Here is a 27,228-nt window from a genome sequence, read left to right on the forward strand (position 1 = left end):
GAAGAATAGCGAGGACTTAGTGGGTCTGCGGCGTGGTCATTTTAGTTTACATGAAAGTGTGAACTTCATCTCGGGAAGAAAAATCGAATAACTTTTCAGAGTAAAGAACAAGTGTTGGAATTCCAGTATAGATCTCTTGCCATTAGTGTTTGCTTTTAGTAATGGAAGGGATAAATCTGGTAATCGCTTTTGCAAGTAAAAATAAAACCATGCATAGGCTTTTCAAGTTTATGTGCAGATTACAAAATCCACAGGAATGTGAGGTATTTGTGTAGTAGCCATGTAGTTCTTTTTATGAACAGAAATGTAGACAATAACGGTTAACGGCTTTTGAAGAATTTTTGGTGATTTTTTTGGTATTGAGCAAATGCTTACTATCTTGAAGCAGTATTCCATCAAATTGCACTGTAATTAGGGTTTTTAATAGCATGCTGCAAGAGCAGCCAACATTTGCAGTGGATTCACTTTCAGAACCAACCTGAGCCTGGTATGGTTCTCATCTCTATAATAAGCATGTAATCTGTGCTATTCCTGTTACAGCTATGATAAAGAAAGAATTTAAATGAAACTGCAAGAGAAACAAACAAAGAGGTTTCACTGTTTCCTTTGGTTACCGCCTGTTTTATCATTTTAAGCCTTGAGGAATGGCTGTTTTTAAAATCACTTTGCTGGACATCAGTGGGCATTTTTAGCAGAGAGCAACTGACTGTTTCTCTTGTTTTCTCTAGTGTCCAACTAATACAGCACTGTGTATATAAATAAGTTACTTGGTGCCTTTCATTAACAAACAAAACCATCCTGAAATATTTGTTTTATGTATAGACTTGTTACTTTAAATACTTCATTCTGTTCTCTAACATAAAGTTCAGTTCAGAGACTTTGAAAGCTGTCTGGGCGAAAAAATGCTTCTATGAACTCATGTGGCCTCTAGACACCATCATGTGTTCTTGCCAAGTCTGCTGCTTTTGTTTGTAATTGCTGTTTGTCATCCATGGCCATACTGTTTCTATTGCTTATTTCTGAAGGTACTGTAGTAGTTCTGATCCTGGCTGTGTATGTGTTGGTTCACTCTACCTCGTGTGTGCATCAGGTCATAAGACAGTGACTATGACTGCACAGTGCAGAGCCATGAGGGTGGAGGGTTTTTTTATAACTTGGGAAGCCCAGGATAGAAGGAGAAGAGGGCATTCGTTACCTTTGGATTTTAAATGTCAACCTGTACAGTGGTGAAGACTGATGAGAATGTGTTCAGAATATTTTTGGAAGATATGAGGCCTGTGGTTTACAACTGAAGTTGTAAAGTCCCAGGATGTTTTGTGACTGATAAGGCTTCAACATTTTGGGTCCCAAATAACAGTTTTGTCTATTGAAACGGCTGAGAGTGTTATTCATCTGTGTGGTACTGTGTGCAAGTGTGAATTTTTTGACAATTGAAGCCTCCTGGGTTGGAAGGAAAAAAAAATACCTGTAGCCTGACAACAGGTAATTAATACAGAAATATGAGGGTTATATCATTTAGATGCATCTTTCCACACGCTGGTATTTTCTTCCTTCCTCGGCATTGTAGTGAACTCTAAACATTGTTTCTGAGTGCTGGCAATTCCAACTTCTTTTTAAGTTAACGAGATAACTTTGCAAATGATACTTTATAAATATGTAGAAAACAAAATGAGTTAGCAGTATGTGTGATTTTAATTACTTGTTCTGAATTTATGACTTATTTTTCCAGAGGATAAGATGCATCCTTACCTGCAGTGTGAAATTAGTGGGACTCCTGACTGATTTCCCCACCCACCCCTTTTTTCACTCTGTAGTTCAAATGACTGGAATAATTTCCCACCCCTAGTAAGAGTGCTTTTTGCCTGTGAGGATGATGGTGCAATGGAAAATGATCTTGAATAGAACTTCTTGTTCTATTGTTTTACCTGTTCGTGGGACAGATTTTTTAATGATTAATTTAGATTACATATTCATGTTGCTTCATAATCTCGGGGTTTGTACCACAGCCATAATGACAGGGAAAGGGTCTCAACCCATTGGATTCAAAGAAGTCCTGTAGTAGTAGACTTAAGTCTTCTTTTCCATCAGACATTAAATGTTAATAATTTTACAACTGTTCAGGTGCATGGCTGTTGTGTCTGTGTGTACTATCGAAGCATCCTAGTTATTTGCCAAATCTGTGTATACCAATCAATATCAAGTACAGAAATGTCAAATACCGGGAGTGCGGTACTTGAACTGTAGTACGTTTTTTTTATTTCGCTGGTAATACTTGCTGCCACAGTAACTTTTATAGCACTTACCGCTGAGTTGAAAGGAAATAGTTTGGCCTTGCATAGAGTGTCCATCAACTGAAGTAATAGACTGGTTCTGTTCTTTATTCTGTGAACTGAAGGAATCATTTTCACTGTAACAATGTTGTGTAATTGTAACTGTAACTTTAATCTGTCAAAGTAATGACCTTGATGTTGGTAGCTTTTATACTGAAATAAATTCAGTCCCTGTTTTCTAAGACATTTATGTACTTTAGAGGAGTTACAACAAGCCCATACTGCGGGATGTTATGTATTTGTTAGAAACAATTGTTTCCTTTAGGAGGAAAGTGTGTCCGTAGTCTCCTAAAAGTGTGTGCATGGGAAAATACCTCGGAGATGTAGTAAAGAAACTCAGAGTAGGAAGATGAAGTTGTGTTGAAAAGGAGTGTCACAGGAAAACTTGCAGCTTTTGGAAGAAAATCAGTATAGAGTTCTCCTTTCTTTTGTGGTGTACAGGCTGATAAGTGGATGCTACTTTCAAATAATAAATAGGAATAGGAATTAAAAATATGCATAACAAAGGATATACTATTTCAGTATAAACAGTATGTATTCTTTTAAGTAACTCAAATATGCATGAAGATAAGTATTGCTGTTAAAGCATTTTCTGTCAGGTAAAGTATCACTTCAGTGGCATACAACTGAAGTTTCTGGTTTATATAATTTTATGAGTGCTCTTTTTCCCAACTATTTAATGACTAATTTGGACTATTTAGTTATCTAACATTTTATGTTCTTTATGTAAGTGTTTTGCACCTCGGTCGAGGAATTTTATGAACCTTTTGGGAATCTCATGTTGCAGATTAACATACCAATCATAAATTCTTAAAAAAAAACAAAAAAAAACAAAACCAAAAAACCCAAAACCCTAAAGTGTATGTTTTTGCATATCTTTTAGATGTGAGGTGATTATCTATTATCTAAACTAAATTAAGTACTTTACATCTAAATGTAAATATGTAAACGTGTGAAGATGTTGATATTATGAACGAGGTGAGACCATGTTTAGAGTGCAGACACACTTGTGCCGTGTCATAGCGTTTTTCAAAGCTTCAGGATTTAAAAAGCATAGCAAGAACCAATTGTTGAAGTATTAGGCTACATGTAGCTTGTTTTACTTTGCTTCAGGTTTGAAGAGGGACATAGTGTCAGGAATGTTTCTCCCAAAGTTGAAGGAACAATTCTTGATAGGCCTCACTTTGCTTTTTGGCAAGCAGGTAATTTCCTTTGATTAGAAGTGAAAGTGGTTCTGAGAGTAGTAGTGTGGTCTGTAGTTTGCTTAGGGAAAAATCAGTGTGTCTCAGCAGCTAGGAGATGAAGTATTTTTAAAAGTTCATAAAGTGTTTAGATAACTTCACATGAGAAGAGTCCCTGGGAGTGCCTAAATTCAAATATACTACCTCTGACTCAGGATAATTTTTATTTACAAGTTTTTTGAGATTTTGGAACGTTTTCTGAGGTTTCTTCTTCTGGTTTTATACTAATCCTATGGTATTACCTGTTTGCCTGTGGTTGGAAGTGGGATACTGAGGTTAGTAGTCTGTTGGTCTGACCAGACAGCCATTCTTTTGTCCTTATGACCAGAGAGGTAGCTTTTAAATGTTTTGGTGTGATTGATTGAAAATTAACATAGTGCTGTGTTGATGTTTTGCTTAAATAAAAAAATCATTGATTTATATCAGGAGTCATTAATTGTGATACAACACACAAAGGTTCCAGGTGAGAAATGCAGATGCTACAGTAGTTAAACGCACTGTATATTTTAACCACATGCATTGTTTTATCAATTGAGTTCTAGATTGTTGAAGATGGAAAATATTAATAATTGACAAATTGCTGTTCCATTGGATCTTATGGGTATAGCTTAATATTTATTCTGAAATTAAGTTTACCTAACTGCTAAAGCAAACCTTTGAAGAAACCCAAGTGGTACTTAATCAACACTGATCAGAATTAAAATTAAGTGGGCTGTAAAAAGTTGATCAACATTTATGTTTGTGATACGTGTAAATGCCATGATGTGTGTGAACAGGATGGACATCTTAAGTGACTAAATTCTGTCTGTGCAAGCTCTTGAGGTGCTTGCTGTAGCAGGGGTACAGAAAGTAAGTAGTTTAGACACATAATGAAGTATGAGTATTTAATGCCTTTGTTTTATAATGAAACATGTTTCAGTATAAAGTAGCATGCACATAGAAGTTAAAAACCAGACATTTTTGTTCATTAGTAACTTTCCAAAATTAATGGTGAAAACAGCTATGTATTTTGTGGAGTTAAGTCTCTTCTGCAATTTAAAGCACTGAACTGAGAGTTCTGTGTAGAGGGCAATTAGACATAATCAAGGGTTTCCCTGCTGTGGGTTTCTGTAAGCTGTTTAGTTAACTGCATTAGAGACAGATAGCCTCTGGTAGAACTTTAGGTGGCTGTTTACTGAAGGTTAAAAGTCTGTTCTTGCTATGAGGATCTTGCTGTCCTCATAAGCTTCTTGGCAAGATTTCAAAATTGAAAATGTGCAGAGTTGCTTCCTTTTTGTGGATAAATAACCTATGAAGAAAAGACCTGATTGTAAATAAAAAGGCAACTTCCATATAGCAGAGCTTACTCTAAAAGATAAACACACAAATTTTGAGGAGAATTCTGGACATTTTTCAAGACAAATAGGAATAAGGAGATTTTCTCCTGCAAAAAATGTAGTTCCATCGGTAATAATTCTTTCACTATAAAATTGAGACACTGTTTGTGCCTCTAAAAGATTAGGGTGTTCATTGTAAAAAAACCTATGTGTTTTCACTTGTCTGTTTATGCTTCATTCTTCCAATTGTATTTTTTAAACAGTTGATCGAGACCTTTAATATTTCTATGTAATTTTCTTGCAGTATTCACCTCATAGAGGCAAAATGCAATAAAAGAATGCAGGATGTTGAGTTGCAAAAAGATCCATGTAGAAACTGAACAGGAAATAGTTGAATAGCTATGAGGTTTATGTATGGGTATGTATTGATCAGTATAGTAGTTGTGTATTTTTTTCTGTTCCTAAATAATGGCCTTCTATCAACAGTCAGGGTGAAAGTGTTTTTACTATGTAATAATCACTCATAAATAATTATTTGGAATATAGTCACTATTTTAGAAGCAGTGCACAGAACTGTTACCTCATGACATTTCTCTGGTGGGGTTTTCTTTTAGAACATCATGAAAATATGTGGCAGATAATTATATAATACCTTTTAGTAAAGAATAACTTTTTTTTTTTTTTAAACACTAGACGTGTTAGTTTCATTGCCATCACAGCTATGCATATTTAATGGCTTTCTGCAAAACCTCACTTTGAGGAATGTTTTGGGGAGGAGAGGTCAAGTATCTGATAGTATAATAACCTGCTTTCAGTGTTAAAAGAAATTTTGAGGTAGTGGCGTGTGTTCATCCTTTTGTCATTTAAGAAGTTGGGAGAAAGTGGTAATAATCTCATCCTGATTGAAGATGAGGAGAGTGTCTAGGGAAGTTGTGTCCTGCACTGATTTAACAAATGTTCAGGACAAATGTACAAACTTCAAGAGCTTTGTCTGCATAACCACTTGTTATTTTTTGTCACACAGGCTGTTCTTGACTTATCATAAGCAGTGGCTCAGCAGGGTATTGAGTTTAATGGTATTTTCTGTCTTCATCTGTGCAACCCCAAGGGGTATTAAGATCTAGTGATGAAGCTGGCTTTCTTCAAGATGAGTTCTGAATTGTGAATTTTTATTAAACTTGTCTGATTAGAGGTAATCAGCTGTTAGCTACTAAGCATAAAAAATTTTTCTGGGTTCAGAATAAGTTCTATTTAATGTTACTGAGACATGGAGTGCATTTTTATCCTTTTTTGAAGGCATTGTGCTTGTTTATGTATATATTTGCAATGAAAAATCTGGTGTACCTTGACTGTAACATTCTGGAAAACTGTTCCTCTGAGAGCTGATTTAAGTGATCTTGAAATAGGGGACAAACTGCTGAAATTCCAAAGACCTGAAGTTGTTCTTGAATATCTATCTATCTATCTATCTATCTATCTATCTATCTATCTATCTATCTATCTTCCATTTTCTTACCTTGGTTTCTCTTTACTCTAAGTATGGTCACTTCCTAACTGCTACCAAATTTGAGGTTATAGATCCTGTAGTACTCTTAGAAGGAAGAAAAAACCCACAAAACCCCCTTCTTGGCTCTATAAAAAATTAGAGGGTGCTCAATTCTAGTATTTAACTCAAAAATGTGGTTTGTTTCCATGTGGAATGATTTTTCTCTGAAAATAAAGCTTTCTGGGTGAATACTACAATCTCTTGCTGGCTAGTAAGTGTACCAGTCAGCAGCTTCAGTACATTTGTGTGAATTTCAGGAACAACAGTAAATCTAAGTAGAGACTAAGGCATGGTAACTAGCCAGATGAGTTTAATTCTTTAAAGCACTTGGCGGTTCGTGAGTTGTGAAGCTAAAATTGTTTGTTTTCTATGAAGATAAGGTGCTTTGACTCCCAGATCTTGAGATGCAAGAACAGAATATTGGGTATACACCAGAGACTTTTGGAAGGGAAGAGGTCCTTCTTGGACAGGTCTCAGAAGTATTCAGGGACATGTGAACATTTTTACAGGCTTTATAAGACCAATTCCGTTTCATAGATTTAGCAGGATTATTTATATAGTTCAACTGACAGAAGGCAGGACTACTTACTGGCTGTGTTAACTCTCTGATAAAGTGGTTTGAATTAGAGAGCACTGACCTTGTTCTGTGCCAGGAGGCTAGATTAACATTTAAGAGGTACAAAATACGCATTTCTCTGTCAACTTTCTGTGATGCCTTCCTGGAAACACAGCTTCATTTTAACTGTCTTACTCTTGTTTTTCCTAGCTTTTATTTATGTGAACTTGGTTCTCATTCAGTTTTATGTTCAACGTCACCACTGCCTTAATGATGTAAAGCACTTTCAGCTCTGTGATACTGTATTCTTATATATATGTGTGTGTATATATATATATATATATGGCTTCTTATATACTGGTTCTAACACTTTAATAGTTTTTGTCTTCTTTTGTATGTTCCTTGGGAATGTGTGCTACTGACCTGCAGCTGATGAACACTTGATGTAAGTGTTCATCACTAGAACAGTATATCCTGGTTTAGGTCACCTGTGTTCATGGGGATTATACTTTTCCCTTCTGTATTTCTAAATAATACATAGGTGTTCCTAGTTCTGGAAAGGAAATGTACATTCTTGAGGATGTTCGCCATGCTGCAGTATTTTCTTCCCATTCCACTTCAAAGCAGTTCCAAGGACCAGCTGCAATACAAAGTGTACAGCTTTATTCTGTGTACAGCTGTATTCTGATTTTTATGCTTTTGTACTACAACTACTACTAATAAGAAGAAATGAGAAAAAGCTTAATGTTTGCAATTCTATGTAGCATTCTGTCTAATGAAGCTCTAACTCTGGCATTTCAGTACTAGCTGTATAACTTAACGAAGTAACTTCATCTTAATGGAGTAATAAGCTACTGCTGTGATGCGGTCAGTAAAGATACTTCTAATTTTATAAAATTCTAATACTCTGTTTTTGTGTTACCACCAGTGTATCATTAGTCTTCCTGTTTTCCTGGAAAGATAACTTTTTAACAAATCGAGCTATGTTCAGCAAAAAAGCCATCAGCTTAAAATTGTACACGAATCTTTTTAGATAGGAATGTGGTGAGGTGTGTAACTATATATTTATTTATTAAATGTTACTTGGAAGGTTTATGCATTTAGGATAAAATGTAGAAACATAGATGAAAATAACAGAATGAGAAGCTTCATCTGAGGATAAACTTGTGCTGAAATAAATATTCTGAGTTGCTTTCTTCCAGGGCTGCTGTGAGTTTCCTGTTAAAAGAAATTTGTAAAACCCCTGAATGATCTGTGGCTTTGTAAGTGGGAGCTATAAATATAGAAATTGGGAAGTGATTTCTGTCTTGTGATCTGTGCAGAACTGGCAAGGTCAACATTGCAATATGAAGTCCTACTCTTTAGTAGTAGCATTGAAAAGAACATTGAAAATTTGACATAAAATTTTGAGGGCTGGAAATAACATCTTGAGGGGTGATCCATATACAATTCAGTCTTATGGATACAAGTGGCCTTATTTGGTGCTTCCTTGCGTTCTAGATTTATTCATGTGCTTTTTAGTGTCAAGTAGAAAACTGATAGTTTAAGGGGTGAGATGCAGCTGGCTGAAACTTCACTATAAAAAAAGAAAATTCTCCTAGTGAAGGAGTGTAGATAGTGCGACAGACATAGATGTGAAGTTGGGTAACTGGTTTTTGGTTTGGTTTTTTTTTTCTTTTTGTAGAGCAGCTAAAGAAATAATCAGGCACCATACTAAAAAAATTTTGTACAGTGAGAAATAACGAATCCTTTCTTTATGAAGACAGAGGAATATAAATGGATTTTAAATAAGCCAGCTATTTAAATGGGTTTTTAATGAACCAGCTATTTAAATAGCTTAAAAATCAGCCATATAGACTACTTTGTAGTCTAACCTACTGCTGTTAAGCTTATATGTTCTTTCCATACCTTTTTTAAGGTGTCATTAAGAACTGGATGCTTGAAACAAGATACTGAAGGAACTAGGGAATTTTTTTTGTGTTGGTGGTAAGAGTTTTTTAAAAAAATCTTAACACAAATATTTGATTCAGTATCAAGGTAACTGAATAAAATGCAGTCTTTGTAAATGTCAGACTGTTTTAATTGATTTTCTTGTCTTTTGAATCGATACTAGTTACATGATTACTGGTTTAAAACATGCTTTCCTACCTGCCCCCACTCCAGTTATCCTGTTAGAGAAGCTGGATGACTGTTGTTCTGGAAGACAAAATTTATATTTTATTTTTATTTTTAGTTGAATGCTCTTGTGTAAAACAACGTAGTTCTCTAGCACCTTGACTTTGGTTCACACATGTATCTCAATTATATGATTGAAAACCGAACTGCTGTATATTGCCTGCTTTGGATAGAAAAGACATTCTCCAAATTAAATTCCAGTAAAATGTGTGTGTGAATACATACAGCCAGACAAATACATAGTTGCTTATTTTCAGTATGACTCCCTAGGCTTTGTGTTTTCTAATCCAACTATGGAGAAAACTGCAGTAGTAAGCAGGAAATGGATCATGCGAGTACTATAGATTAATCTTTCATATTCATATTCACAATATTGAGTGGCTGTCTTAAATGAAAAGGAAGCCAGCTCTACTTGTACTGTAATAGGTGAAATGTACTTAGCATAGTTGGTTTCTGCTAAGAAAGGCCACAGCCTTTTCATTTATTAATTGAAATAGAGATCTGATCAGATTACCAGTAGCTAGTGTTGAAGTCCGGTAGTTCATTAGTTTGGTGGGTTGTTGAGTATACTTTTCCAGGGCTAGAAACTGTTACTGAAAAATTAAAATCAGAAGAAAATGTACAAAAACCTTTGTGGTGTAACTCTAAGGCGTCCAATAGTAAAATAATTGTGACCTTAAGTTTTCTTACAATTGCTCTGGTTGCACTTCACTGAAGTTTGTTTTCTGCGATCAGTTTGTGCTGTGAGAAATACTAAGTAGCATTTTGTGTAAATTGCAGCCCTAGCTATAGCATTTGTATATCCTAGAGTCATAGAATAGTTCGGGTTGGCAGGGACACAGATCTTTAAAGGTCATCTAGTCCATCCCCCCCCTCAGTCTGCAGAGACATATGTCTTCAACTAGGTTGATCAGAGCTCTGTCCAACCTGAATGTGAACGTTTCCAGGAATGGGGCATCTGCCATCCCTCTGGGCAACTTGTTCCAGTGTTTCACCACCATCAGTGTAGAGAATTTCTTAATTACATCTAGTCTAACTCTACCCTTGTTTAGTTTAAAGCCTTATTGCAACAGGATCTCCTAAAAAGTTTGTCCTCATCTTTCTTAGAAGCCTGCTTTAAGTACCAGGAGGCTGCTATAAGGTCTCCCCAAATCCTTCTCCAGTCTGAACAGCCCCAACTCTCAGCCTGAGTTCCATAGGAGAGGTGCTCCAACCCTCTGGTCATCTTCATAGCCCTCTTCTGGAGCCACTCCAGTCTTTTCTTGTGCTGAGGACACCAGACCTGGATGCAGTACTCCAGGTGGGGTCTCACAACAGTGGAGCAGAAGGGCAGAATCACCTCCCTCAACCTCCTGGATACAGGTACCTTTCTGAGCTCTGAGTTCACATTGTTCACAATGTCCAGCTTTTCATCCAGCAATACCCCTGAGTACTTCTCAGCAGGGCTGCTCTCAATCCCTTCATCCCCCAGCCTGTATTTGATACCGGGGACTGCCCCGACCCATGTGCATATCTGTGTTTCTGCAGTCTCAACAGTATAGTTTGCATCTCTTATTATTGTGGTATGAGTAAGAATTTGAGAGTTTAGATCTGGGCAGAAGAGTACTTCAGAGGCTTCAGGGTTGTGGGAGAGACTAATTATGGATTATTTTAGTATTGCTTTACATACATATAACATTATATTATTAGCACCTATGGTGATGTTAAATGTCTTTAAAACTTGTTGTACTGTGGTGTCTTAGCTGTGATGGTCAAAAGTATTTCTTAAGTGGTTAAAATACAATCTAAACTGTGGTTACAGTTTATTTTGCTGTTTCTTGTCAGACCTCATGATTGGACTCTTGCTTATCCATGAGCTTTTCTATATCTGTTTCCATTAGTTTGTCCAAAGAGAAGATACTGCTCACAAACTTTGTTTCCCTTAAGCATTTCATACTGGAATAAGGTACAAATTTTTCCAAAATAGAAAGTTTACCTGGCAAATACTATATACAGTTGAGGGAGGGAGAACTTGGAGTTGCTAGCTGATATTTTTGGCAAGAGTTCAGCTTTTGACGTTGGTGTTGTAATTTTGTTATGGTTTATTTCCAGCACAGATATTTGGAAAATACCGTGAATTTATTGATTTTAACAATGCAAAACTTCAATAATCCTTATCAAACATTGGTCTACTAAAAAAAATTATTTCATCTGTAGAAAAATACTAATTTTTGGCTACTGTGTGTGGCAAAGAAAGAATGTAGTGTTGAATCTGTGAAGATGCAGGACATTTTTCATATCCTCTATTTATAAAAGTATTTTGTGAAAGATTGTGTGACTTCATAAAAACTTTTAAGACAGCAACAAACAGTACTAAGACTCTGAAAGATGTGTTAAGGAAACTGATTTGTTTGAGTAGGTGCTCTCAAACTCTGCTGTGTTAAATGGTGAAGAACTTAGGGAGGTTTTTTTGTTTTTATTTTCTTTGTATAATCTTGCTTCATTTGTGACAGGCTTTCAGCAGTGATCCATTTTGGATGTTAACAAATACTAACTTGGATAATGATGCTAGTGTGAATATTGTGGCAGAGGCCTGCTAGGTAAAGAAACACTAACTGAAAATGAATGTATAATACATTTTGTCTTAAATTTTGGCATTGACCAAATTACTTAATGATAGATTAAACCGTGTAACTCAGGTGCTGGCAATTTTCTGTAGTCTCATTGAAAGTGACTGTATGTTGGAATGTAGAACTATTTAGCATATTGTATTGTCTTTTATCTGTAAAAGCAAGTAATCACTAATACTTTATTTATTAGAAAGCTGATGTGAAACAGATTAAAGTCCCATATCAAGTAAAAAAACATGTAGAATTCTTCAATGTTGTTTTACATTACTTGATCTTCAGGAAGTACATGCTTTCTTGAGGAAGCATGCCTATCTTCTCAAACAGTCCTAATGGTAAACGACTTAGTTTGAGTATAATTTACATTAGTTTGCATTATTAGAAACATGACTGCCTCTGAGTCTTGAGAGCTTGTGTTCAAACAATAATCTGTGCAAGACTATTCAGCCTGCTAAAGGAATGCAGTTGAAATATGCTATCAAGACTCTTCATAGAAGAAGTAAGAAATTTCTTGGCTGCTTCTGTTTTAGTTGTTTTTTTGTCTTCAGTGACGACATTCAATCTACTTTCTGGAAAGATTGTAATTTCTCAAATAGGATTATGTTGATACTGATTTATTGATTTATAAATGAGAGAGCATTTTTTGAGGTCAGAATGAGCATTTTTGTCTGGTGATGTGGTTTAGTATTTCCAAGCACTCCTATTAACAAACAGTTGATTAAAGAAATCATTATGGCTGTTTAATGGCTTTCAGCTAAAATTTGCTGGATTTTGGGTCTGCTTAGATTGTTTGATATTCATGGTGATTTGCATGTGAGGTGCAAAAGAACAAAAGAGTTTGCTAGTGGAGAAGTCTTTAATGATGCTAAAATAAAATGCCTGCAGAAATTGTCAGGTGTGTGGGGAGCAAAGCTGGCACACTGGTACAGTGGCTGATATCCTGATGCTGTGGCATGAGCATTTTACTGGTTCTCTTGCACTATGCTGATGTTGATGACCAGATTCACTTTTTCTGAAGTTATTGTCATCATTCAGTCTTACAGAGCAGAATCTCTTCTCAGCAAGATGACAATTCTTTTAAAAATTCCTAGGCAGGAGCTTACTTTCTGAAGTATTACCTCTGGGTCTAAAATAAAAAAAAAAAAAAGGTTTGATCTGAAACAAAGTTTTAGAAGCCTGTTGCATAAAGAGCACTTGAATGCAAGAATGGCCAATGAATTATAAACTTCTAAGGCAAGGCAGAACATTTGTTATTAAAAAAAAAAAAAAAAAAAAGGTTTTGTTTAGTTTCCAGTACTAAGATGTGTACATTTCTGTCTTTGAAGAGAATGCTCTTTGTAACAGAGTTTGAATCCATTGTTTTTAGCAGCTTCTAACTTTCTTTGGACTCTCATAGTCTCAGTTGACTCCTTTTTCACACACCCCCTGGTGCTGTCTTCTATGTACAGTTGGTTTACTTGATTTCCAAACAATTAAATTTAGAGGGTGTAAGAATTTAAAACACAACTGTCTTTTGTATGAGTTTTGTTACTCCAGTATTCCTAGATACTTCTTTGGTTAGGAGAGTGGCTATAAAAATCCCATCTCAAGGAAAAAGAACAATTCCATTAAAAAAATCTAATACAAAATGGTGTCAGAATGAAGGCAGTCTTAGGTTGAGTTGAAATTATGGCATTGAAGTTTGGCCCTAGCATAGAAAAAGAGGAAATTGTCTGGGTTTTCTCTAAGTTGTTCAAATGAGCTGATCACAGTACTTGGCCTTGTGGAGAACAGAAGCAAACTTTTGAATCAAAGTGACTGGGGGTGATATGGTGATAGTGGAAAATAGGGAGGACAGATTTGGGGAAGGAGAGAGTTTTGCTAGCCTGCTCTTTGCCATACCTATTGCAGGACTGAATGATGAGCCACTCTTGTGCACAAGTTGCACAGTTGCACAAGAAAGTCACATCTCAATGACACCACATTCACTGGTCAGGAATTGCTTTTGAAAAGTGTTCAGAAGTGGTCAGGGGAGATGAGTCTCTGAAAAAAAGTATCAGCTGAGGAGCAAGAAATGATCATCAGCTCAAATGGAAAAGATCTGTAAAAAAGGGAACCTCCAGGAAACATCTTAATAACATTGCTCTTTAAGTGCAGTAGTTACTGAACTGATATTTAACTCACTGCTTATAAGGTTCCACAGAAAATTATCTTCTTTGTTTGTAAATGTTGTTCAAATGGACATTGGTATTAATTAGTTGTAGAAATCTTTTTTCCACATTTTTAACCGGGATTTATTTTATGAAGTAAAGGTATTCTCTTAACATACAAGAGCTGGTGTTTCTAAATTTAAGTCTTCCAAGTATTTGTTTTTATCCTACAGTATTTTTTAAAGTGGTGTATCTTTGAAACATATATGTTCCTGATATGACCAGTGACATCTATCTCACTGCACAGCCTATTAGACACACAATCTTGCTTGAGACTTCAATTTGCAGAATATTGATTTTTATTTTTATATATGTATTTCTGTAGAGTAGTCAGGGTATCATTTTTTGGTCCTCAATTGACAGTCTAAGGATTAATTGTAATTGTAATGAATTCATAGACATAATGAGATCTGTAAGGATTTACTTGATTAGCAAATACCTAATGCTTTTACATGGTGGTTCAGATGCTCTGAATATGGTGAAATTTCAATCTTCGTTGAAAATTAAATGTAAAGGTTTCTCTCTGTTCAGTTTCCTTTTGGGTGTGTGTGTGTGTGTGTGTGTGTGTGTGAATGGGAACTAGAACATTAGGAGCTACCTGTATGTCCACTCTTAAGTTACTATTCTGAGTCAAATCTTCCACTTCCTCAGTATTTTTTAATTTTCCAAACCAGTATTCCCCTTATTTTCTGCATAAGAAGTATCTAAAAGTGAAGACTGTTACTCTTTTTGTGTGATCTTGTTTGGTCTTGTGGTTAAAACAAACTGGTTTTGGTTTTTAAAATCTGACTATTGTTCTCACTTTTATGATATAACCTAGGAGGATAAGCACACACTTGTGTGTGCTAGGTACATATATTCAAGCTGCTACAGTGTATTGCATTTCTCTCAAAAATACTTCAGACATTTCCTTCCTTCCTTCTGGAAGGCTGAATGGACTTGAGAAGAAAAAACAACAGAAGCATTGCATTGCAGCTGGCACTGCTTTACATATAGCTGATTTTTTTTCTAGAATGAGAGTGTTAACAGTGTTTGCAACTGAAATTGAAAGAAAGTTTACTCACTTAGTGGGTGTGTTCTATGCATCAATGGTAAATCCATTAGAATTTGATTGTTTGAAATGTACAGGAGAGTGTTAGTGTTTCAGCAGTGCAAGATAAAGTTAATCTTACATGCTTTATAGTACAGGTTTCAAAACTTTTCCCTTAGGTATGTTTTGCTAGTTTTGAGACATTGGTCGAATATTTCAAATACTACATAACATGATTTATTAGTAAAATAAAACTATGAAATCCAATATGTAGGATTGAATTACCTTAGAATTGCATATGCAGTTTTACCTGTTCAAAATGCTGTAAAACTTCCTGTCTTTTTTTTTCATGGCTAAGAGAAATATGTTTGATCAACGTAAGCATTGTCTTTGTCAGGCTTTTCTGCACAGTTGAGGCAATAAAATGCTGTTTTAATATGAACGCTGCTATTATGTGTAGTGCTGTATGAAATGTAGAGCAGTAACTATATTTTAGGACCTTCAAAGCTTCTTTAAAAAGGAGGGGAAAATCCTTGTTTACTTCCCAGAAAGCATTTGTTATTTAAATTTTCATTTATCTCCTATGTGAAGCGTAGTATTTTTAATAATTTTGTTATTTAACCTTGGACAATTTGTTTTCGTGGGAATCTATACTATTTAAGTAGCTGTTCAGTAATTCTTTTTATCATAGTATTCTATCTTGCCTAGTTTCAAATATTGTCATGCATCCTTGCACAAATACAAAGTATCTGTCATTTGTAACTGCTGCTTCACAGAGCTCCCTGAATTTGCTTTCATAATAAAACTGGGAAAGTTCATGTGGTGGTACTATTTTACAGCTAAGGGCCAAGGTGTACAGGGAGCTCAAAGCCACCAAGTGTCATTGAATTTTGTACAAAGATCGTGGATCTCGGAGATCCGTGAAAATACCATAAATGTGAAAGTGGATAGACTGGTAGATGAGGAGGAACCTGCCCTGAAAAGGAGGCTCCTGGTCGAGCTTGTTTGGAGAATCTGAAGCATAGTGCTGTCTGTGGGGGAAAATACTCTTAACAGAATCTTTTTACAACTAAATAAATTTAGGTGTGTGTTTTTAAAGCCACGGGAGGCCAGATTTTTGCTTAAAGAACCTGTATTTTTTATATGCTCTGTAAAATAACACTTTTTTTCCCCTTAAGTCTTACTAATGCACTTTAAAAATACATTTTAATTTATTTGTTGTTCAAAACGGTTAAGATTTGTCTTGTATTTGACTTTCTTAGTCTTTCTGATTTTTTTATTTTATTTTTTTTTTTCAACTCTTGTGCACTCCACACACAGGTTATGATATCGTAGTCAGTTTAGGCTGATCTAAGACCATGTTGTCACTGAAAGGAGCTGTTACTTCAGTTTCCTGTTTGTATCCCCTGTGCCAACCTAAGTACCCTAATGGCTATGCAGAGTAGGATCAGGAAACTGATGTAATTCAGGACAGAGTAAAAAATAAATAAAATTATTTCCTCAGTAGACTTAAGCATAAGCATCTAAGCACAGTAGAGGGAACAGAAATACAAGGAGGAGGATTGTTTCTCTTAGTATCAGCACAGGAACTTAAAAATTGGTTTAAGACAGTGGAAAGAATTCTGGGAGAGAGGGAAGGAAGGGTGAATGCCAAATTATGTGCCATTTGTTTCCCATTTTAGTGCCAGTGAATCTTCACTATACTTACAAATCATACTGAATCTTGTGCTCTTGAGTTGTTTCAAAGGAGAGGAATACTGAAGGATTGAGAAAATTGTGTTATGTCAAGAGCATTTCATAAGTGTTTGTGTATGGAACAGAACAGCAACAACCCTGAGGGAGACTGATCTGTTCACTTTATCTGTTTTTATCAAAGCAGAGATTTATTCATTTTCAAAAGTCAGTGTTGGGAAGTTGTGTGTTAATTCTTAGGGCTCATAGTCATGTGATGCATCAAGTGAGGCCAGGAGGTCTGCATGGATGAACATGGAGCTCGGGACAAACTCAAGATGTAATAGGGAAGTCTATAGAGGATGGAAGCAAGGCCAGGCAGCTGGGGGAGGAATAGAGAGAAAATTGCATGAGCAGCCCTTCTACTTAGAAGTGAAGTGGCTACTTTTATTTCTCAATGAACTTACTCCTTTTATTTTTCAACTAAACTACTTTTCCACTAGAATTCTGTACTAAAAGAGATAGCTTGTATGTTCTATTTAATTTATAGTTGCCTACTAGATTGGCAGGCAACTGGTGAGCTTCATTACTTATTTGTAAGTTAGGCAGGTACTGTGATAGATGTGTTTAAATTATTTGAACTCATGCATCAATTTCTTGATCTGTTCAATGTACTGGCATTAAAAACTGAATTGTTTAAAAGTATTCTGTGTGCCTGATTTAATTTTTTTTTATCTGTGAGAATTTTTAACAATATATGTAACAATGTCATAAAAAAATGTGTGTATGTAAAATCTGCATATGATTGTTGTTTCTTCCTTCTTTTAGTTACTATACTAACTTCAGTACCTTTATTTCAAGGCAAAAGCCCCAGTGTTTATTAACAGAAAACAATACGTGGCCTCTAAGGCAGAAATAATCTTGTTAATGACTGACTGAAGTGATTACCACATAAGTTCCTTTTTTTTTCCTATTCTCCACCCAAGCTAGACTTCATTGCTTTGTTTTGGGAATAGAATGGAATAAAATGCATTATCTTACGTTTGGTTTTTTTTGTGTTTTCAGGCTCGGATAGCATTTTTACAAGGGGAAAGAAAGGGTCAAGAAAATTTGAAGAAAGATTTAGTGAGAAGAATAAAAATGTTAGAATATGCATTAAAACAAGAAAGGTATGTATACAATTTTTTAAGCTTTTATCTAACCTGGAAAATTTCACAGACTAAAAGGTGTTTCATTACACTGTGTAAACTGTTCCTACTGGATGAATCCACAGTTTCTTCATGTAAACTGTCTTTATGGTTGATCCTCTTTATGTTTCTGAAACTTTGGTGTCTGCTATAACAAATAGTTTCATAATTTTCAACTTGTTCAGACCAGTTTCTTGAACACCAAGTTCAAATTGCAGTTTTTCTTTTCTGAGATAATAGTATAGTAAGCAAGAACAAATGTTAAAAAAATGTTTATACCATATTACTATAACTTTACCTGCTCTGCAGTGATATGAAACATGAAAGAATGAAAATACATTGTTCTCTTGATAGCCCTTCAACTATTTTTGTTTTGCATGATGGAAACATGCATGGCATTTTGTGACAGAACAGAATCTCTTAGAAGTTGTTATTAAATATTATTTTAATGTGCTAGATGGTAGAATTTTCAGTCTTACTAGCTATGCTTTCTGTAATTTAAATGCTTTAAAAGTTAAATTAAAAATTAAAATTCCATTCAGCCCATGCAGGCAAATTCAAATGTATATTCTCTTCTGTTGCCTGGCTATTTCATTTGCTAAAATCAGTAGCTAATTTTGTGAAAACACTAGGAGAATAATCTTGTCATGTGCATATACTTTCATTAGTGGACTCAATTTTTACATTTACTTTCCTCTTGCACTTAAAAAGTAACTTTAACAATAGTGTAAACAACTTGAGGATGAAGCAACAAAATAGGTAGCCTTTACTTGTTTATTTTGTTTTGAAGGGAGCAGTTTTGACAGAGTAATCATAAAATTTTGTAGTACAGGGTCGTTAGGCTTTCCCTGGGCTTTTTTAGTTAATTGTCCAAGAGTAAGTATGTCTGAATAGATTTTATACTGTGAAATAGTACTTATGACTAGGTTGACTAGTGCAGAAGTAACTACATTAGCTGTTTTCATATTGGTAACTAACATTTTGACAAGAAGGGCTGCCCTCTGTGTGAAATGGCCATTATAAAGGTGTTTCAGAAAAAAATGTGTTCATACAGAAAGCTGTGTCAGCACATTGTATTTTTTCTGGTGAAGTAATAGGCAGAAAGATCTGTTTCAAACTCCAGGTGTCCAGCCAGTGTCAGACTAAAAGTAACATTGTTGTATGACACAGGTAATGTAAAATCCCTCTGAATTCAAGACAGATGAAAAGTATGGGAGGTGTTTGTGTGTTTGTATTCGTACTTTATAGAACATTGAATGTACCAAAGGAATAATGTGCTGTTGTGGCAGACCCCCAGGTATTTTGTGTATAAGTAGCTTTTTGAAATTGGAAGACAACATTTTGCTTACTTTGGCAATAATAAGCTCTGTGTGCTGCACATAGAGACTTTCTGCAGATGCACACTGTAAGGCTGTGAGGATTGCCTACTTACTGAGAATAAATCATAGGCAGTTAATTACAGCTGAAGCATAAAGATGTATAATAGAAAGGAGAATTTGAAGATGAATAGCATTGGTGGAAGCTCATTCCTACTTTCCCCTGAAATACAGCTGCCTTCATAGTTTGAATTCCCATGCAATTCTGAAGTTCATTTGATGGGCAAGGAACAGCAGAAGTAAACAGTTTGCTTTAGTTCTTGTGGATAGTGGGTACAAGCCAACACTGCATAGTTTTCAAGAGGAAAATCCTTGCTTAAGTCCCAGCCAGAATTGTCATGAAGACTGCTAAAAACAGGAACTGAAACTTTGGCTTTGATTGGTGAATGTGTGGGAGGCAACAAGGAAGCTTTCTGTTATTTTTTTTCTACAAATGCCCAGTAGTTTGAGGGGATCTAATTACAAAAGTATGATGGATTGGGTAAGTGAAGCATTTTACTGACTGACTTGTCAGTAAATCATCCAAGAATAATAGCAAGTTAGTTTCTTGGCTGTTACACTGAATGAGGGATTCAGAATATTACTTTTTTTTTTTTCTCTGTTGTTCCTATAAGTAAAAAATCACAGCTAATTAAAAGAAACCAGCCAAAAGGCAAAATAAATGCTGAGAATTTCAGATTGACAGCAGTTTTCAGTGTTGCACCTGACTCCCTCCACCCCTTTCTCCTTCTGTTGCTAATCCCTTGATGCTCTCAAAAAGTTTCATGCTACGAAATACCAGATTAGAGGGTGTCAAACACATTCAGATAATGGTGACTGTTGTGATTTCTCAGAAAAAGGGTGTGAAATGGGACATGAAATGAAATGCAGTAATAGTTAAAAAAATTGATCTTTCAGGTGTTTGTCTCTAAGAACATGCATGAAAGGCATGATGTTTTAGAAGATTATTATTTTAATTTCCTTAAATATTTTGGTAGTGCTGTGTGACTTTGTTATAAAGTCAGGTCTTAAGTCATTATTTAGGGGATTTTTTGCTTTGTAGCAACTAGATATTCCTTCATGGCCCTTTGCAGACCCAAGACTTCTCTTTTGTACACAGAGCCACTTTACTCCAAGCTTCATTAGCATAGTGTTCTGCTTAAATTAATAAGGCTTGCTCAGATTAAAAAACGTTGGATACATTTTGACTTCAGGGGGTTTGGAGTGGAGCCTCTTGCATCCTTGCAACTGAGCTGTAGGATTCATTAGTTACATAGCAGCAAGCAGTTGTGAAACAACTTGGGGCATTGTTGCTCCTCCTGCATTTTCACTCACTTAAACCTAGCCTGAGAAGAAGAGCAAGTCAATACTCAAAGGATTCAAAAGATGACTCTTGTAGGCAATTCAATTACCGTGTCCTGTGGGGGAGTAGTGTAACTGACTTGTCATTAAGGATGTAGCTTGTTAGGGATTACCCTTGTTTGTATGACAATATGTGTGCAAATACATACTTTATTGGAATTTAAGAAGATTAATTTCCTACTGTAAAATTGAATTTGAGCATCATGTGAAAGACAACTGATCTCATTATATGCAGTAATATTTTGGCTTATTTGTAGTTACTAGTCATTGGTATAATTTTAGATCAGGTGCCTCATTATCTTCTCTAATGAACAATTCAAACTGACTTATAATTAATGCTTTGAAATTGTAGCTCCAGAGTGGAACAACTGCTCCTAAATAATATTTGCTGTAGCTCTACATCAAACAAATTTGGGTTGGACTTTGAAATTGTAGTGCTTTATTTAATTCACTTATGAATTGAGCAAAAAATTTTTCATCAGCTTTATTTAACTTCACAATTCCTGATTTCCTCTTTTTTTTTTTTTTTTTTTTTTTTTTTTAAACAAAACAACAAATGTACAGTACTTTGTAGGGTATGTAACCATAGTTTTTATGTTTTGTCTGGATAACTTGGTGGAATACTGCTCTTTTACAAAGTGGAACAAAGGTTTGTCTCTTGCTTTAAAGAGAGCATGACTAGCAGACTGCCTTACTGGTGCACAGATGAAATATGAACATAGTCATAAGTGATTACAAAATTATGATTCTATTTAAATGGCAGTTATATTCAGGTCACAAAAATACCTAGTCTTCAGGAGCCTGACAGTATTTCAGTTACAACGTAATTGCTGTGAAATACAGGATTTTATCTTAATCTAAAGGGTAAGTAGTGCCATCTACTGACAGCTTGTTGGTGAGACTGCTCCTAATTGTAATTTTAGCAGAAATTTAGGTAATCTAGAAAAAAATATTCTGTGCCACCAAGTTTATCAGGCAACATTTGAGATTAACTTTTACCTTCAATTTGAAAAAAAAGCAGTGGCTCAGCCAAGGTGATTTGTTGGAAATCCCTGGGTTAGTCCAGCACTTGTTCTGTTATGTGTCTTTTCTCAAGAAGCTTCTTATTTGGGAATAGTCTTTAAAATTATTGGGAGGTAAATATGGTTCAGGTACTCTTAAAACTTTTGTCAAATGCTTGATTTAGAATTATGAAGATGGCTGTATTTTATAGAGGGTTATATAAAATGTGGCTGCTAACTTTTTAAAACATATTTCACGTTGGCTCAATTGTAGAGCATCTAGAGTTCTTTCCTGGAGGTTTTGGGTATTTCTGCAGAAGTCAAATTATGAAAGGTGTAGATAAAGGTAGAGAATTCCAGGATATAGTTGTAGGTACTTAATGTGATATTCCTGTAACTAAAGGCAGCTGAGGATATTTTGATAGAGAATAAGAGAGCTATTTTGGGTAGAGAATAAGATTGGAATTCTCATGCATAAGTGTATAGAAAAAGCAAAACTAAGACTAATTTTTAAGAAAATTTTATTTTTTAATTTAAATTGATAGGGAAGGAGAGGTTAGGGTATCGGAGATCAGGAGATAGGAAGAAATGAGGCATGTTTGTGGAGCTGGTTTGAGAAGTAATTGGATGCTAAGCCTCCAGTCAATGAGTATGAGGAACAGAAAATAAGTAAGAGAACACACGAAGAGGAAATGTAGCACTCAAACATTCCCTTTTCAGAGGGAAAGATTTCTATCATAAGCAAAGAAAGAGCAAGAGAGATACTGAAGCAGAAATTGAAGGTAACATATAGACAGGAATCCCAATGTGAGATTCATTCATCTTGGGTAACTATGACAGTGCTACAACTGAAAAAAATGCCTGCTAAATAGTTGAACCATGTGGTTTTTGAAGGGTTCTATTAGTGGCTGACACATGGGGAAAAAAACCCCACATTCTCAGAGAACATACTAAACTCATCTATAAGTTATTTGATAATTGTGAGTAATTTTAAGAAGGTTAAATTTAAACTGTTCTTTAAAGACTAGAAGTAATTTTATGATATTTATCATACATTTTATTTGGTCAATTGTATTGTGTTAGTGTGGTTGTTTCATATGGGAAGAGTAGCATGTTTTGAGTTGATAAAAACATTGTTAAACAATTAACAGTTAATTTGTTAAACAATTGCATACTTTTTCAGGGCAAAATACCATAAATTAAAATATGGCACAGAACTGAACCAAGGTGACTTGAAAATGCCAACTTTTGAATCAGGTAACTTTTTTACAATAGTCTGTTATGGTATGGTTTGTTTGTACACTTCTAGGTATGTTCTGTCCAATTTATTGCAACTTTCATTCTTCCCCTCATCCCATGTTTAGGTATGTTACAGAGAAGATATCTAGAAAAGTTTTGGTATTGGGTAAATACTATGTACTCCAAAAGTAAAAAAGTATTGACCTTTCCTTTGATGCAAGAGCTCTGGATGTTAAAGAAAACTTTTAATATAGTTACACAATTTGTTACTTAGCTTCTGCTTCTCATTTTTTCTGACAATACCCTTTCCTGATGGAATGAATATTTTTCTGCCATTGTGCCATCCATCCAGAAGGAAGGTGTAAGTCCAGATTAAATATAAGAAATACTGTTGGATGTTGATGCTTGTATAGGATGTGAGTTTTTAAAGAAGGAGGAAAAAAATGCACTGCACTGGCCTGGCAAAAATGTTGAACTTCATAAATAAAGGGAAAAAATGTCCTAAGAGAAAATTAGGCTATCTTTATTGGTACTCAGGAGTGCATCTGTTTTTGCAATGTGTAGGAATAAGTTTATTCCTATCAGTTTTGCTTTTTATAATACTGGAGGCAAGGAAAACATTTTTTAAAAACATATTGGACTATTTAGTAAGCAGACTTGGATTTCTCTAGAAATGGAGGTCTTTGGGAAGTCGCATTGTTGGCCTTTGTGTCATGTGCCTTAAAATTAATTGTGATCTACACATTTTTAATCACTTCCCCATCTTTTATGGTTTTGGGTTTTTTTTTTTTTTCTTCTTGAAGTGCCACTATTTTGGATACTTTTATACCCAGTTGAGATACAAAAAATTCATTAGAGCAAGAAATGAATAAGTATGTGTTTAAAAGCAGTGCAAGTTAGATGTTCAAATCCTTAAACTATTAGTTTTTACCAGGATTTTAGTTTCTACAACAGTGAAAGTGCAGTGGGTCTGGATTTTGATTGTTAGTAAACTGATGGGATTTTTAAAAAAATTGACAGTTGTTTTCTCAAAATGCTGATACATGTCACTACTCTTATTTTAACAGTATGTTCTTTATTGCTTTCTAAGCATCTCTGCTTGAAAGAGAGAGCCTGTTTTATTAACAGTAACACTTCAGCTGATAAGGGCGGGATTTTTTTTTTTTGTACAAATTAAATATCTTCCTGATTCCATTGCTGCATGTTCAAGGTCAAGGGTTTTAACGGTTTGTGTTCTGTTAAATTATTGGCTTGATGCTTCAGCAAAGAATTAGAAAGAAATAAAAAAAGGCTGCATAAGACTGCATCTAATTTGAAGCTTTTTTTGAGATTTGCTTTAAGTTTCAGTGGTGTCTTATAAAAAGGAAATTTTAAAAAAACCTCACAAACCCCCAGAACAAAAAGCCCCTCTCAACTATGATACTGTATCTTGCAGAAGAAACCAAAGATATGGAGGTTCCTGCAGTACCTCAGAATAGCCAGTTGACCTGGAAGCAAGGCAGACAGTTACTAAGACAGTAAGTAACATTGTTGATATTGTAAGTAACATTCAGTATTTCCCTGAAGATTGATTGCCCAGGGAGGTGGTGGAGTCACTATCTTATTAAAAACCAGGTAGATGTGGTGCTTTGGGAGATGATTTTAGTGGTTAAGGTGGTGTAGGACTCATGATTGGACTTGATCTTGAAGGTCCTTTATAACCATGATGATGATTCTAAGTGGTTCGTTTTCCAGGAATTCGTAGTCTTGAGCTATAAGCAGTGGAGAGTAAGTTTTCTATATGAGATGGATACCAATGGAGCTTATTTTCCATAAATTATTTAGTAGTGGCATTAATTTTTAGAAGTCAATACTAATTTCTTTCCTTTTCCCTCAAATATGCTTTCCCCTTTTTCTTCTCTTAATGCATCTAGGTATCTTCAGGAAGTAGGTTATACAGATACAATATTGGATGTACGTTCCCAGCGGGTAAGGTCTTTGCTTGGGCTCTCCAATTCAGAACCAAATGGTTCAGTAGAGACAAAGAACTTAGAACAGATCCTCAATGGGGGTGAATCTCCTTCATCAAAACAAAAGGGACAGGAAATCAAACGGTAAGTGAAGAGATAAGAAATGCACAAAGTAGCCTTTACATAGTCATTGATATGTACTGGTCAGTTCCCACTGAACTTTCAAAACTAAATGTCAAAACTAAACAGTCTCTGAAGGCCTGTTAGTGTAGCTGACTGCAAATGCCTGTCAACTTAGATGAAGTTGATTATGCATAGGAACATGTGTATCTATATTCCAGACATATTATATGCAGGAAAATACAGAGTATTGAAGCTGAATTTGTCATAGAATCACTTTGAAGTTATTTTAAGGAAAGATTTTTTATAAATAATGCAGAAGCTGTAGAAACTTCTTCATGCAACTTTTTCTTGTTTTGCTCATTCTAAAGCTCCTTACCTGTTAGGTAGCAATTTAATCTGATTAATGTTGTAAAGTCTCTTAATCAAATAAAATATTCTGTGTTAATGTGTTTATTCATGTAGGAATTCTGGTGATGTTCTTGAAACATTTAACTTCTTAGAAAATGCAGATGACAGTGATGAAGAAGAAGAAAGTGACATGATAGAAGATATTGCAGAAGGAAAAGAAAAGCACCGGATAAATAAGAAACACAAAGTAAAAGACTTTTTTCATTTTTTTTATATAGATCTGAGGTCCCCTTTAAAAAGGGATTTCTTTTTTTCCCCAGGTGGTTATGATTGTGTCATGTTAAAATGCTTGTTGTTGTACCTTTGAATGGATTGTAAGCAGATGCATTATTGGTGAATTTGGTGGTTTAGTTTTTGGTTTGAAAGCCTTAAGAAAACCCAAGCAACCTGATTGCAAATATGACTTAAGTGCTGAAAGATATAACTAGTGTGGACATCTTAGCTTCCCTGTGTACCTTGAGTCTCTTTATGAGGCAAATTTAGTACAATACAATGTGTGTCCTGTCTGAGTTTTGGAGGCAGTAGGAATGATTTCATAGAAGAAATGAAATTATAAAATGGGAAACAAAATGGATTCCATGCCAAGTATGTTTAATCCTTTATTTTTAATTAATATGTTAAGAACCTAGAAGACACATATGTCCAGTAATTTTCTGTTTAAAGTTCAATTAAGTTTTTTTCTCTTATTTTTCTCTTTTTAGACTCTGATTTTTAGGTAGGATAGACTGTTACCTGTTCCTTTTTAGTTATTTTTGTCTTGCACTGGAAGACTCTCCCTGTCATTAGGGATTCTTTATGTTAAAAGGTTGACTTAGACACATCATACCAAGAGTTTCAGTACTTTTCTCTCAGTATTCTGTAGCATAGTGTCCCCTTTGGCTGTACTGAATTTTCTCAAATAGCTACAAGCACTACCTTCACTTGGTCCAAGTCTTAATCTCCCAACTTGACTTGTCAGGAAGATTCTTCCACCATACCTTAACTGGTACTTCTGGTAAAGAGATTGCAATTGTTTGAATCTTTTGTGTTCTAAGGCAGCAGATAGTCTGAGAAAAAATATTGTAAATCTCCAAGCACATATGAAAACATTACCCTCTTTTTTTTTAACTGACTCTTGACAACACGTTTTTTTTTCTGGTGTAGCACACAGAAGGATCATTTATAGTAAACTGTCTCTTTCTGCAAAAGTGCAGGTATATTCTTGAGTCATAAAAATAAGATAGTCAAAGGTTGCCATATGGAAATTTTCATTCACCTGTAGAATGAAAGTGAACTGATTCATGGTGCCTTGCTTAGGGGGGCTGTTTCTGTTTGAGGTGAAGGTGTGGTAGAACTATTAAAAAGCCACTTTTCTGAAAATGGTGTATTTTGCAATTTAAGACTGGAAAACAAAAAGAAAAAAAGTAGGCTTCTGGTGCAGTAGGGAGAACAGTTTGTAAAGCTTCTCTGCAGAGCTATTGATATTGTAAGAAAATTAATAAAATTTTCCAGTTGATGCTTCACATAAGAAATGGGATGTATGGGGTTTGTTGTTGATAAATCTAGTGTCAGAGTTCTTTTCCTAATGATCACTAAACTGCACTTTTTTTTCCCTTATAAGCAGCTCTAGATCTGACTGTCACTTCTAAATATTTGAGTAGAAAAAACTGTGATTCAAATGCAGAAAAATGTTTATCTGCTTGCAGATTGGTAATGAAGGTTTAGCTGCAGACCTTACAGATGACCCTGATACTGAAGAAGCTTTGAAAGAATTTGATTTTTTAGTGACAGCTGAAGATGGTGAGGGAGCTGGAGAAGCTCGAAGTTCAGGAGATGGAACAGAGTGGGGTAAGTCGCTGACAAAATCTTTTAGAAATAAGGGTATACTTGTTCATGGTAGTACATAAGAGGTGCAATAGCTACTAAGAGGTTGTGGATGTGTGGGATGATTGTGGTGATTAAATG

General features: G+C 35.1%; 1 protein-coding gene across 3 annotated transcripts in view; it reads left to right on the forward strand.

Annotated features, from left to right (window-relative positions):
• Nucleotides 1-27,228, forward strand: part of STRN3 (striatin 3) — a 55,767-nt gene that overhangs the window by 1,322 nt on the left and 27,217 nt on the right. For all 3 annotated transcript variants that reach the window (XM_071746189.1, XM_071746187.1, XM_071746188.1), the window contains exons 2-7: nucleotides 17,726-17,829; nucleotides 22,749-22,822; nucleotides 24,240-24,321; nucleotides 24,718-24,897; nucleotides 25,339-25,471; nucleotides 26,970-27,111. In XM_071746189.1, the coding sequence (XP_071602290.1) occupies nucleotides 17,726-17,829; nucleotides 22,749-22,822; nucleotides 24,240-24,321; nucleotides 24,718-24,897; nucleotides 25,339-25,471; nucleotides 26,970-27,111 (715 nt within the window). The remainder of the gene's footprint in view (nucleotides 1-17,725; nucleotides 17,830-22,748; nucleotides 22,823-24,239; nucleotides 24,322-24,717; nucleotides 24,898-25,338; nucleotides 25,472-26,969; nucleotides 27,112-27,228) is intronic.

Source organism: Heliangelus exortis, chromosome 5, assembly GCF_036169615.1.
Source record: "Heliangelus exortis chromosome 5, bHelExo1.hap1, whole genome shotgun sequence".
Taxonomy (NCBI): domain Eukaryota; kingdom Metazoa; phylum Chordata; class Aves; order Apodiformes; family Trochilidae; genus Heliangelus; species Heliangelus exortis.